General features: G+C 54.8%; 1 protein-coding gene and 1 long non-coding RNA gene across 2 annotated transcripts in view; both read right to left on the reverse strand.

The window, feature by feature from the left end:
* The window catches only part of TMPRSS13 (transmembrane serine protease 13), a 57,260-nt gene that overhangs the window by 19,341 nt on the left and 24,910 nt on the right, over positions 1–13,009 (reverse strand). Inside the window, exon 2 of the mRNA XM_029915702.1 lies at positions 2,320–2,485. Coding sequence (XP_029771562.1) covers positions 2,320–2,485 — 166 coding nt within the window. The remainder of the gene's footprint in view (positions 1–2,319; positions 2,486–13,009) is intronic.
* LOC115306055 lies at positions 7,032–12,861 on the reverse strand. The gene is made up of 4 exons (XR_003915156.1): positions 12,837–12,861; positions 10,263–10,524; positions 7,639–7,975; positions 7,032–7,227 (listed from the first exon to the last, which is right to left on the reverse strand). It is a non-coding gene; the product is annotated as an uncharacterized LOC115306055 (long non-coding RNA).

The following is a 13,009-nucleotide window of genomic DNA, read 5'->3' on the forward strand; positions in this document are numbered from 1 at the left end:
TGCGGGGTCGATGGCACGGTGACCAGAGGCTACTGGTCTTCCCCCTTAGGAGCCTGCCCAGCCCCCTGAGGGGAGGGGGCCTCATCCTGGACCAGACCCGGGACCACCAGCTGCTCTCAAGTCCACGGCATCCAGGGTCTTGGACTGACTGAGACCCTGGTCCGTTTTAAGAAGACCCATCTACGTCTTGCTGCTTTATCAGTGGGTCCTTCTGTAAGCAGTAAGGGTGTGATGCCTTTTGGGGAAAAACCCACAAACACACACTAGTGTACAAGGGCAGAGGCACACACCCAGCGGGGCGCACTCTGACCCGTTCTGTATATCCCAAAGACCGTCATGAACCAGACAGGGGCCGGGGGGACCGAGGAGGAAATCTGTCCAGCCCTCTTCTTGGGCAGGTGGAAAAGCTGAGGCGCAGAGAAGAGAGATTTGTCCACATTGTTCAGGGGGTCAGGACCAGCCCCTCAGTGATGAGGATACTGAGGAGGAAGGTATTCTGAACACTCCCTGAATCTCTCTCTCTCTCTCTCTCTCTCTGCTAGTTAGAAAGAGCCTTACAGGTGAAAGTCATTGTTCTAAGGCTCCTCGAAGTAGATGCTATCTTTATTCCATTTTACAGACAAAGAAACTGAGGTACAAAAAGGTTAAGTGATTTTCCACCAAAACACGTGGTCAGAGTCCTGTCGACATCACGCAGTCCCCTCTGCAGACAGAGGCTCCCAGCCTTCCCCGCTCCACGGTCCCCCTGAAGACCTGACCCGTCCAGGGACTTCATCAGGCTCACGTCCGCCGGCCACCGTCTTCCTCACCACCTCCAGGACTGAAGGGCAAACCCACACCGTCCACCTCCCTGCGGCAACGCCTCCGCGACAAGGCCCGGACACAGACAGCCAGTGTCTCCCAGTCCTCTGAAGAAACTGCTGCGGGTCAGATTCGGTGACCCGGGCGGCTCTCCCACCTCAGGCTCCCTGTCGTGGAGGCTCCACGCCAAACCAGGGGGTGAATTCAAGCTGAAATAAGGGGAAAGTGGCCCAGTTCTCTCATTCCAAAGTATGCGAGGACAGCCTCCCTCGACGAACGTGGCACCGACCACACCACTTGACGCCGCTTCCATCAGGAATGAGAAGTCTGCTCTCGCCCTGGCGCCCCTCCAGTGCCCGTCTCTATTGGCCCCTAACTCTGGACAGATGAGCATTGTAAGCAGACGTCACCTCGTCACCAGGCCCAGGGACGGGCCCCCGAAAGTCGTCAATGCACAAGCCCTGTGGCACCTTCCCCACACCTCCGACGGAACTCCACTCTGCCCTACGCGTTGCCCATCCTGCTCATAAAGGCTCCAGGGAGCCCAGAGGCTTGGGGACAAATGACCGTGGTGAGGGGGAGGCAGGTGCAAGCAGACAGTGCAGAGGTCAAGAGGGGAGCCTGGGAAAGGAAGTCAAGAGGGGCCAGAAGAATGGCCGGAAAGGTGCCGGTAACGGTGGCAGACACAGATCTTGGGCTCAGAACGGACCACACGTCCAGAACACAGGCTGAGCTGCTCCTTCTCAACCCAGAGCTGCCCCTTCCTCCCCGGAGTCTCCGGGTCCGCCACGCCGGGACGGAACAAAAGAAGGTGGAGAGAAGCGGAAAGCCAGACCTAAGGGGAGACCAGAGCCCAAGACGGATGTCCCTCGAGAGAAGAAAGCTGAGGCGCAGCGGAACAGTCTGGACGCCGTCCCGGGCGCGAGCTGGCTTTCCCACGGAGCACATTCTAGCAGCGCCCCCGCCAGGAGTGGAAGAAGAGGTAAGGCCCCGGAGATGTAGCGGAAAGACTCAGTTCCACGCAAGGAAGCCCTTTCCAAGCACTAGTGTTATGAAGCCTGAGAGTAACCACAGGATACAGACGGGCCCCCTTGAAGATACTAAATATGAAACTGCTTTTCCTAGGACGGCCTAGGGGTCCAGGGAGGGGGTTGCCAGGATAACCCCGGAGCCCAGTTAGAACGCCAAGGTTCAGTGACTTCTCAAACCAGCAACAGTGATGATCTAACCGCATTAATGCCCCGGCCAGGGTGCTCCCAGGCCACAGAGCAGGAGCCCAGACTTCAGGCACAGCGTGGGGTGCAGGCCCCCAATCCTACCTGCGCCCCGCGGGGCCCCCCAGGAGCCAGGATAGAAGGAGGCCAGGCAGTCTCCATCCCAAGTAGCTCCAATGAGAAGAGACACACTCCATCTCCCCCAAACCGGAGGCACAGGGGTGGCCGTGCCCCACCCACCTCCCAGCCCTGTCCCTGCTCCCTCCGCCCCGGGAGCTTCGGCCCGCGGCCCGGGGACACTCACCCGGCTGCCGTCCCTCTCCATGGTCTCCTGAGGGGGGACGCTGCCAGGCTCAGCTGGTGTCCGCGGGAAGGTCCATGTTGGCCCCTGGCATCCGGGGCATGTGGGGAAAAGGGCTGGGAGGCCGAGGGCCAGCCCCCAGCAGGTGGGGCGGGAGGCGGGTTGGGACCTGTGAGGTAATCTCAGGTATAAACAACACCCCAGAACTAGCCAGACCTGTCCCTCTCCCCTCCTGCGAGGCCATCCCGGTTACTCAGCGAATACCAAGCACCGAATACCAGGGGTGCGAAGCCGCCTTCACCCCCGGCTCTTCCCCCACGGGCCGGCCATGAGGAAACTCGGGCTTGCCGGGGGCTTCGTCCCGAGGGGTCCGTGAGGAGAAAGGTCCAGGCCCCGGGAAGACTGTCTCGGTCTTGTCAACCGGAGCCCCGAACACAGATGCTCCCGGGCCCTCCGAGGGCTGACCCTGTTCCAGTGGGGAAGGTCCCCGGCCCCCAGGAACCGGAGCCCCACCCAGGGCAGGACAGCGTCACCCTTCACCCCACGGACCGTGTGTCCAAAGTCCCAAATCAAGGCTCACGGGGCGGCCAAGTTTTCATTTTCTGAACTTTTTTCTGTGGAAACTCCTACCAAAGAAATTAAAGTCAAATGGCCTCTAATTATGCACATAATGAATTGCCTCTATTGAAAACAATAAAACGTTATGAAACAACACGTCAAAAGCCAATTAAAATAAAACCTAGAAGCATCTGAATGGGGACCGTTCTCAGAGCAGCTGACTCACCGGCACCTCCGTGCCCCATTCTGGTCCTGGGGGAGGGCTGCCTCCAGGGGGAGCCCAGCGCCCCAAGCCCAGCCCCGCTGCGGAGTTCCAGGGGCTTCGGGAAGGACTCTGTGGCTGAAGGCTTGGGGCACGAAGGCGCTGGACCTGCAGACTGTTTACAGACGGAAGGAGGCCTGGGGGCTGTCCGGTGATTCCAGCTCCTCGTCGCACAGATGCTGAGACAGCCAGAGAGGCTGCGGCGTCTGCCCAGGGTGCACCCCACAGACGGCAGGGCAGGCCTGCGGTGCCGGGGTCCTGGGGTCCGCACCACGGTGCCGCTCGCCCGTCCTCCGCTCGGTCCTGCGCCGCTCTGGGGGCTGGGGACGCAGAGGACAGAGGCAGCAAGTCCCCTGCACCACCACACCAGCATGGGGACCAAAACAAACAAAGGATGATGATAGGTAGACAGATGATAGAGAGAGAGAGATGGGTATAGATCCATGATAGATAGTAGATAGATCGATGGATAGACAGACAGGTGGTAGAACAGTGTATGAGAAAGTGAGAAATGCTACTAGGTGTTTACCCAAGGGACACGGGTGCGCTGTTTCGAAGGGGCCCGTGCGCCCCAGTGTTTATGGCAGCGCTGTCAACAGTAACCAAAGTGTGGAAAGAGCCCAAATGTCCATCGACAGATGAATGGATGGAGAAGATGTGTGTGTCTGCTACTTGGCGATCAAAAAGGATGAAATCTCGCCATTTGCAAATATGTGGATAGAACTAGAGGGTATTACACTAAGTGAAATTAGTCACAGAGAGACAAATATCATAGGACTTCACTCATCTGTGGAATCTAAGATACAAAACAGAGGAACATGGGGGAAGGGAAGCAAAAATAATATAAAAACAGGAGGGGGACAAAACGTACGAGACTCTTAAATACAGAGAACTGAGGGGCGCTGGAGGGGGTGGGGAGGTGGGCTAGATGGGCACCCGGCCTCAGGGAGGACACCCGTTGGGACGGGCCCTGGGTGTTACATGTAGGGCATGAATCACTGGACTCTACTCCCGAAATCATTGTTGCCCTCGATGCTAACTCACTGGGATGTAAATTAAAAAAGAAAAAAGAAGGAAAAAAGAAAGAAAGAGAGAGAGAGAGGAAGGAGGGAGGGAGGAGGGAGGGAGGGAGGGAGGGAGGGAGGGAGGGAGGAGGTGCCGTAAAGCAGGGAAGGGGATGGAGAGGGCTGGGAGCAGAGACTTTGAAACGGCGCCTTATTTCAGGGAGCGCGTCCAGGCAGGGACCTGGTTCTCCAATCTTGAGTTTTTTGGGCTTCACATTCCTGGCTCTCAGGAGAGCAGGACTGAGCGGCAGGCCACGTCCCCTCCTGCTGTCCCGAGCAGCCTGTCACAGCAGAGGGACCACCACACGGTCATCCGGTCCCGCGGAGACACCGTGTCCTCAGCGCCTCCTCGTCCCTCTCTCCGAGGGAGCGCCCAGCCCCCACTCTGGCCACCCGAGAGCCGTGGAGCTGACACCGGGCCTTGGCATCCGTCCCCCCCGTCCCCCACGCCCCTGCCTCCGGACCACCTGCCTCCTCGTGTCGCCCTCCACCTTTCCCCCCGAAGGTGAGCTCGGTCTTGGGGTTCTGGGCCAGTTGGAGCCGGTGAAAACCCGGAGTCGGAGGTGGCGGCCAGCTCCACGAACTTGGAGGGCTTCAGACTGAACGTCTGGAAAGAGACGATGACACATCAGAGCGGAGAATGTGTCCAGCAGCCGGTGGGGCCTGAAGAAATGGCAGTGTTCTTCCTGCGGTTTTATCTGAGACACAAGGTGGCCCGTCCCAGAGTCAGAGTGACCGACCGGTGCGGCATCCCCGAGGGCCACCAGTTTGGTTCAGCAGGCGCACGGACTGCTCAGCGCTAGGCCCCCCAGCAGCCCTGGGCCAGGGCCGGCGGGGACCCGACGCTGGAAACACCCAGAGTGCGTGTGTCAGGCTGCGGCGCAGGTGGAACGCTGAGGAAGTACATTCTTTGCTGCTAAGTTTCTTATTCCCAGAGCGTAAAGGGCTCGGGTGGCTTAACACTTGGAGTCGCCTCCCCCCAGAGCTGGCCTTGGAGGCCCACCTGGCCTCCCGCACCTGACCTGGCCCAGGCCCCGCCCTCTCCTGCCTCCTTGGAAGGCAGGAGACCCCCGGCCCCCCCATCCCTGCCTCTCTGACGGCCCGCCGTCCTTGGCCTTCCCCGCTCTGGGCTCGTTCCCTGCCCCCTCCCTCTAGCTCCCGGCCCAGGACTACCCCTCCCCCCCAGAGGCTTGGGGCACCCCAGGCCCGGGGGGGGGGGGCACTTCCCCTCCCTTTTCCCTCCCCCCAGGGGGACCTCAGGCCAGCCGCCAGTCCCATTCACTCTGGGTCATTTCCCACTTCCTGGTCATTTCCATTTGAGGTTGAGTTTAAATTAAAAAAAACAAAACATCAGCCGCGGGAACAAGCAGGGGCCTCCTGGCAGCTGGAGGGAGAAGCCTCCCTCTTGTTCAGAGACTGGTCTCTCTGCTGTCGGGGCTGCCCCAGCGGCTACCACCCGGGCCTGGATGGAAAGAGGGCTCCTGTCATGTTACTCCCGCCTGGTTATCGAGGCTTCTCTTGCCTGCGTTCAGCTTCGCTCCCGGATCGCCTCCTGGGCTCCTTCTGCCCTCTGCACCCCACTTTGGAGCTTCTCCGTCACTCAGAGCACAACAGAGGGGCTGACACAGACGCACACTTAGAGCCACCGTCAGAGGGAAGAGTCACGGGAGATACCCCCTGAGCCAGACCCCGGGCTCCCTGTCCCTGGGCCTGGTGGCCCTCTCTGCCCTGCCGGGACCCACACCAGGCACTCTGTCAGTGGTGCTCCCGGGTTTTGTAAAGGGAGGCGAGGAGGATGGGGGTATTTTGTTTCCAAGCCCAGAGAAAACAGCCCGGAAGACTAATCCAAGCTCCCGGCCCCCAGCCGGCCTGTCGGCCCACCCCCAGGACGGCTCACAGGGGGTCAGCGGGTGGGGCAGCTCTGAGGCCCCCTCTTTCCAGCAGATTGGGGGCCTCTCATCTGAGTGATGGGGACAGGAGAGGGAGGGCGGACACGCACACCCAGGAGGAGAAGCCAGAAAACCAACACGGGCGGGAAGCCTAGGGTTGGCCAGAGGACCACCTGCTGACCCCACAGCAGGTCTGCCCCTCAGAGTCCCGAACCCGTGAGCCCACGTGCCCACAGCTGGAGGCGAACAGCAACAGGAAGCCTCCCACTGCGAGCACGAGACTCCCACACTCAGGCAGGAATGTCCTTACTCCCCGCTGATGTGTCTGAGAAGGCTTTCTGGAGGAGGAGGGGAGATTCCAGAAGGTTCTAGAAGGACAGGCGGTTGGCCTGCCTGGCATTCTGGGGCTGTCGCGGAAAGTTTGGCAGGCCTGGAAGAAACGGAACGTTCAGGGCAGCCAGCATCTCGTGGTTGGCAGGACGGACTTGATCTGATGGTGGCGGGACCCCAGCTCCGCCACCCACTGCCTCTGGGTCTTTGGGGGAGTGACTTACCCAGCGGAGGACCCCAGTTTCCTCATTAATAAAATGGGGATGATTGTTCCCCTCAGATAAAGTATTTATGTCCATTCGTTAGTGCCCACCCATGGACAGTAGCCATCATGATGGGATTATAACTTCAGGTTTGGTTGAACAGCAACAGTGCTTTGAGCATGAAGATCGCGCTTTGCATCCGAAGCCCAAACGGAGGGTCCTAGGCGGTAGGTCGGCGGAGGAAGCCCCAGGCTAAGACTCGGGACTGCGCTTCTGTTGCGCCTCTCTTACCTCTAAGCCACTTCTTCCCAGGCCCCCCAGAGTCACGGTGTTCATTTTTCATTTAATTTTTTTATGTTTATTGATTATTGAGACAGAGCACAAGCGGGGGAGGGTCAGAGAGAGAGGGACACAGACTCCGAAGCAGCTGCAGGATCTGCACAGAGCCCGACGCGGGGCTCGAACCCAAGAACTGTGAGGTCAGGCCCTGCGTTGAGGTCGGACACTCACCCGACTGAGCCACCCAGGCGCCCACGACTGTTCATCTTCCAAACGGGAAGTCTCTTTCCAGCCTGCAGAGCCTCCCCACCTCGGAGGGGTCCGGCCTGAGGGAAGACAGTGGACAAAGATCATCGGGAGGTGCGGGGCTCCTTAGCAAAGGGCTGAGACCCGGAGACTCCGATAGCAGCAGGCTCAGTTTGAGGAGGAAGAAAATACCCCCCAACACTGTCCAGAGACACAGGAACAGAAGCGCGACCAGAAATCAGCCAGAAAGCAAAACCGGGTGCAACGGGCAATGAATAAAAATGTTGAGTAGAAGCTCGACACACATATTCATGGTTAAAAACAACAAAGGCACCAGGAAATAAAAACACATTCGCAAAGCACTTGGGCATACACGCATCGTCTCACTTTGTCCTCGGAACACAAGGGCACGACGGTTAACGTTACCCTCTCTTTTTGCAACAAAGAAGCAAAGACTCAAAGAAATAAACTCCTCCGTGTCAGCAGCTTACAGGACAGAACTGACGCTCGCATCCACATTTCCCGCGGCCACATCTCTGCTCTGACCGTGAAGGGTCCGTTGTAATAGAGACGTATGCTGTTTTCATAATAGAGTTGAATGCAACACATCTGTGCATCCTTGTTAGAACCTTTGTATTGGAGCGTATTTTAAGAGAAATACTTTATTTTGGTGCCATTCTTTTCCGGGCTCAACTCTTTTCAGCTGTTCCAGATGTGTTTTCGTCAGAGCAGATGATAAGTGTGAAGTCACCGAAGGTGAACCCCTGCAGGTCCCCCGATTCATCATGTCGTGTTTTGCTGTCACCGAGAGGCAGACGTCTACATTGTCTGCTCAGTGAAAGGGAAATGTTATTGTTTTGAATTTTTTGCTTTTCAAATGTGAATCATTTCAAAGATACAAACTCATCCAGACTTTAAATCACATGAGAAACTTCCCATATCAGAGCATGCTACTGCATTATTCCATGTGTCCCATGGAGGTGATTCAAAGTTTGGAAAGAAAGGGCGCCTGGGTGGCTCAGTCGGTTAAGCCTCCGGCTTCGGCTCAGGTCAGATCTCACCTTCGTGGGTTCGAGCCCCGCGTCGGGCTCTGTGCTGACAGCTAGCTCAGAGCCTGGAGCTGCCTCCGGTTCTGTGTCTCCCTCTCTCTCAGCCCCTCCCCCTCTCATGCTCTCTCTCTGTTTCAAAAATAAATAAAACATTAAAAAAATTTAAAAAAAAACCAAAGTTTGGAAAGAAAACATTCTGGTTTAGTGCTCTCAAAAGATTCTCGGTTTCGAGCAACTTAATATAAAGGAATATGATTTTTTTTCTGTGCCCATGGATGTTAAGACTTTGAATAATCGTATTTGCAAAGCGCTTTCTCTTTGTTTCTCTCCTCTAGCCCCTTGGGCTGTTCGAGGTAGGAGGAAAAGGTTAACAATCTCGGGAAACCAGAGAGGCTCCAAGTCCCCACGGTGGCCTGCTTGAGCCTGGATGCATCTGAAGTGACTCTCAGACTGGACTTTACTAGGTTGCATTAAAAAAAATTTTTTATGTTTATTTCTGAGAGAGAGAGAGACAGAGTGGGAGCGGGGGAGATGCGGGGGTGGGGGGGAGACAGAGTGTGAGCGGGGGAGATGCGGGGGTGCGGGGGGGAGACACAGAATCCGAAGCAGGCTTCGGCCCAGCTCTGTCAGCACAGAGCCCCGTGCGGGGCTCAAACTCACAACCCGTGTGAGATCACGACCTGAGCCGAAGTCAGCACTTAACCGACCGAGCCGCCCGGGCACCCTGGATGTCACTATGTTAGCGGTGCCTCCCGAGCAGCCTCAGAGGCCTCAGGGGCCCTTACTAACCGTGAGCAACACAAAGTCCATGAAGATCTGAGTACTTCCCTTGGACCTGTCTCTACTGCCAACATGTAGCCCTTAAGGACGGTGCATCTTGACCGAGGTCCAGCCCCGGCTTGACCCCCTCCCAGGAGAGGAACCTCGGCCAATCACTTTACTGAATTCTCTCAGCTGGGATCCAGAGAAGACAAGGTACAGTCTGCCTGAGCCGTAGAGACCAAGTGGACTGTGAGATGCGGCTAGGAGTGTCTGCGTACTCCAAGGACGTCGTTAGGACTACAGCTTTGAGACACACAAGCGGGTGCCCCTCAACACTTCTGATCCCTACTGTGTGCCCGTTCGTGACGCATCAGAATCCAGGTCCAACCGTCCAGGAGTTACAGATTACACATTTCTTTCTTCTCAGCCTCAGTTTCCCCACACGGAGGAGCCCTGATGGCCCTGGTGTCCTGATAATGCCTCGGAGGGAGGGCAGGACACGATTTCCAGAAGATGTCCAAAATCATCTCTGAAAATACCCAGATTCTACTCGCCAATGGACTCCTCACTAGGCTACTCGCTGCATCCAAAACTGTACTGACAGCCTGGGGGGCTCAGTCGGTGAAGCGTCAGACTTCGGCTCAGGTCACGATCTTGTGGCTCAGGTCATGATCTCACGGTTCGTGAGTTCAAGCCCCGTGTCGGGTTCGGTGCTGACAGCTCAGAGCCTGGAGCCTGCTTTGGATTCTGTGTCTCCCTCTCTCTCTGCCCGTCCCCACCACCCCCATTCTCACTCAAAAATAAATAAACATTAAAAAAAAGTTCAAAGATTCACAGAACTGGAATCACTCCCACATCCCTTTCTTGCATAAAAATAGAAGACCCAGGCCCATGACTCTAGGGTTAGTACATGGATCATTTTGCTGAGATGGATTCCCTTCCATGTAGCAAATCAAAGCCCACTCACTCAGCCCCTAAAATCTTGCATAATTTCTATACACCTGTAAACAGTTATTTACTCTGCACTTACCGTGTTCCAAGTCCTGCTCAGGCCACTAAAATAGAGCAGGAGAAGCTCAACATTGTGCCTGTCCTCGCAGACCTGCCTCTCTCCCCCCCGCCCTCCTCGCCTTAGGGCTCTGTTACTAGAAAACAATAGCTAATGTATATTGAGCCCTCTGTATGTGCAGCGTCTTAGTTAATTGCCACACCAACCTTATACATAGATATTTTTACTCCCATTTTACAGATGAGGAAGCAATCAAGTCTCAAAATGGACCATTTGCCCAAGACCACATAGCTACCTCGTGCTGGAAATGAGGTTTGAATCCAAATCCGTCTGACCTTCTGACTGCTTTCAATGATACCCGATACAGTCTCCACATTCGATGTCAACTTCAGTCATGTAAATATTAGTGGTCCTTCAGTCTTCCAGAAAGTTCATGAGGCTCGAAATACGGTCTGTTCTCTCAGAGATGTTTGGAGAGTGCTCCTTGATGATTCCTTGTACAGATAAGTTTCCAACTTTCTCTGTGGTTTGTTTTCTGTTGTAAGCTAGCCCCTCATCTATAAGGCAATATAACATATTAACAATATAGAGTAGACTACGGTAAAAAAATAAAGTAACAGCCTAGTTTGGAATTCTGATATTACTTACAAATTTACTATCAGACTCTGTTTCTTCCTCTGTAAAGAGAGAGCAGAACACCCACTCTGTGGGTTATAATATCCCTTTACTGTCCATGGAATGACAAGGACTAAATGAGATCGTGCTCAACAAAATGGAAGCGTGTGCCATCACACAACGATTCTCTTCGTCCCAAGTTTTTCAATAGTCTTGGATATGGGAGCTTTTCGATGTATTTACAAAGTCCACCTCAAGCAGTGAAAACCAGCTGCTCTCTGGCCAGGTTAAGGCAACTGTGTTGCAAAACCTGTGTTCCTCGTGTACTCCTTCCTTACGACCACACTTGTCACACTTCTGACACCAGATGTGTGGGGCTTCCCCCCACACCAAGGACTTCTGTGACACCAGCTGTGTGTCCTACAATTTAACTCAATTCCGACACTACCTACCTGGAGGTAGCGTCAGACCCCACAGGTGAAGGGCTCAGTCCCACAGGACGCCCCCAACCCCCGACGTCAGCTGCCAGTCAGAAGTAGCGGGTCTCTAAGTTACTCACAGCTTTGGTCCAACTTGCTGCATATTGGAGGTTCCCATAACTTCCTTCCCCTTAGGTCCAATTATTTGCTAGAGCAGCTCACAGAACTCAGGGAAACACTTATGTTTACCAGTTTATTAAAGGACATGAAGAAGGATACAGATGCATGGCAAATGAAGAGACATACAGGATGAGGCCCAGGAGGGACCTGAGCACAGAAATCCAGAAGCTTCTGTCCCATGTGTCCATGTGCAGGTTCATATCTATCCTCCTTGTACGTGGATATGCTTCCCACGTGGAACGTTCCGGAACCCCATGCTACCGGGAGTTTTACAGAGGCTTCCTCACATGGGCATGATCAACTATTACCTCCATCTCTAGTCACTCTCCCCTCTCCAGGGAACGGGGGACAAGCTGTAAGTTCCAAGCTTCTAATCATGGCTTGGTCTTTCTGGTCACCAGCCCTATGCGGGAGCCCATCCAGAGTTGCCTCATGAGAACAAAAGACACTCTCATCATCTAGGAAATCCCAAGGGTTTTAGGAGCCCTGCATCAGGAACCAAGGTCAAAGACTAAAGATTGGAACAAAAAGATTCTCTTGCACCCCTATTTACAAGGGTTTCAGGAGCCCTATGTCAGAAATGAAGATACATATTTCTTATTATTTCCCAATGTATTTCATGCATTTTGGACGGTATTACTTTGACCTGAACTGATTGCCAACATCCAGAAATCCAAGAAAGTCTGGTCTCCCTTCCACAACTGGCCAATACCTGTCCATCGCGTGCATTCAGTAAATACACACCGGTTGACTGATATAATAACTCTTTTGCATTCCCCTCACATCCAACACATATCTAAGCAATCAGTTAGTCAGTCAACAGGTCTTCATTGAATCTCTACTATGTGCAGATCAGGAATTACTTAACACCTGAATTGCTTCCACTGATATCCCCATCACACAAAAGAATATCACCATGGCAAGGATCCACCTCATAAGGCCACAGGAATATGACCCACGATGATGTGCATAGCACCTTGGCACAGTCTAAGTGTTCAGTAAATACTCACAATCAGACTTACAGAATGTCAGACCTAGAAGGAACCTCAGAAATCCTCTTTTCTGAATCATTCATTTAAATTTCTGAGTCTGGGAGGGGCACCTGGGTGACTCAGTCAGCTGAGTGTCCGACTTTGGCTCAGGTCATGATCTCATGGTTCGTGGGTCTGAGCCCCTCATTAGGTTCTGTGCTGACAGCTCAGAGCCTGGAGCCTGCTTCGGATTCTGTGTCTATTTCTCTCTCTTCCCCTCCCCTGCTCACTCTCTGTATCTCAAAAATAAATAAATGTAAAAAAAAATTTAATAAAATAAAATAAATAAGTTTCTGAGTCCGGAGTAAACCAGACTCTGCCACCAGGTGTCAGAGACTTTGAGAAGCTGGGAGCAGAAAGATCTGCTTCCTGCCTCCGGCCTTCCCTCCGAGCCTCAGCCCACACTGGGGTCTGAAGGCTGCCCAACCATCTTTGGTTTGACACCAAACCACAGGCCTGGTGACCAAGTTAGAGCTTCAAGACAAACCACGAGGTTAAGTCAGCCTTGGCTGCAACCGCACGGCCCGTCTGCTCAGGGCTCCGCTTCTGCAGTGAGGCTGAGGAGGACCGAGAGCCCCCCGGGCGGCCGCCGCCCCCCTCCCAGGGCCCGGGCTTTCCACTCACCCCGCGTGTCCGGAAGATCTAGTTCTCCCAGTCTGCGCGGGGCCAGGGCCGGTGATGCAACGCAGCCCCGTCATCAGCCCCAAGTTCCGCTTAATTATCCACATGTACAGAGGATGACACAGTCCACGGGGCCAGCGAGGGGTAGTCACCCGGGCGGCGGGGGGGGGGGGGGG

Source organism: Suricata suricatta, chromosome 11 (assembly GCF_006229205.1).
Source record: "Suricata suricatta isolate VVHF042 chromosome 11, meerkat_22Aug2017_6uvM2_HiC, whole genome shotgun sequence".
Classification (NCBI taxonomy): domain Eukaryota; kingdom Metazoa; phylum Chordata; class Mammalia; order Carnivora; family Herpestidae; genus Suricata; species Suricata suricatta.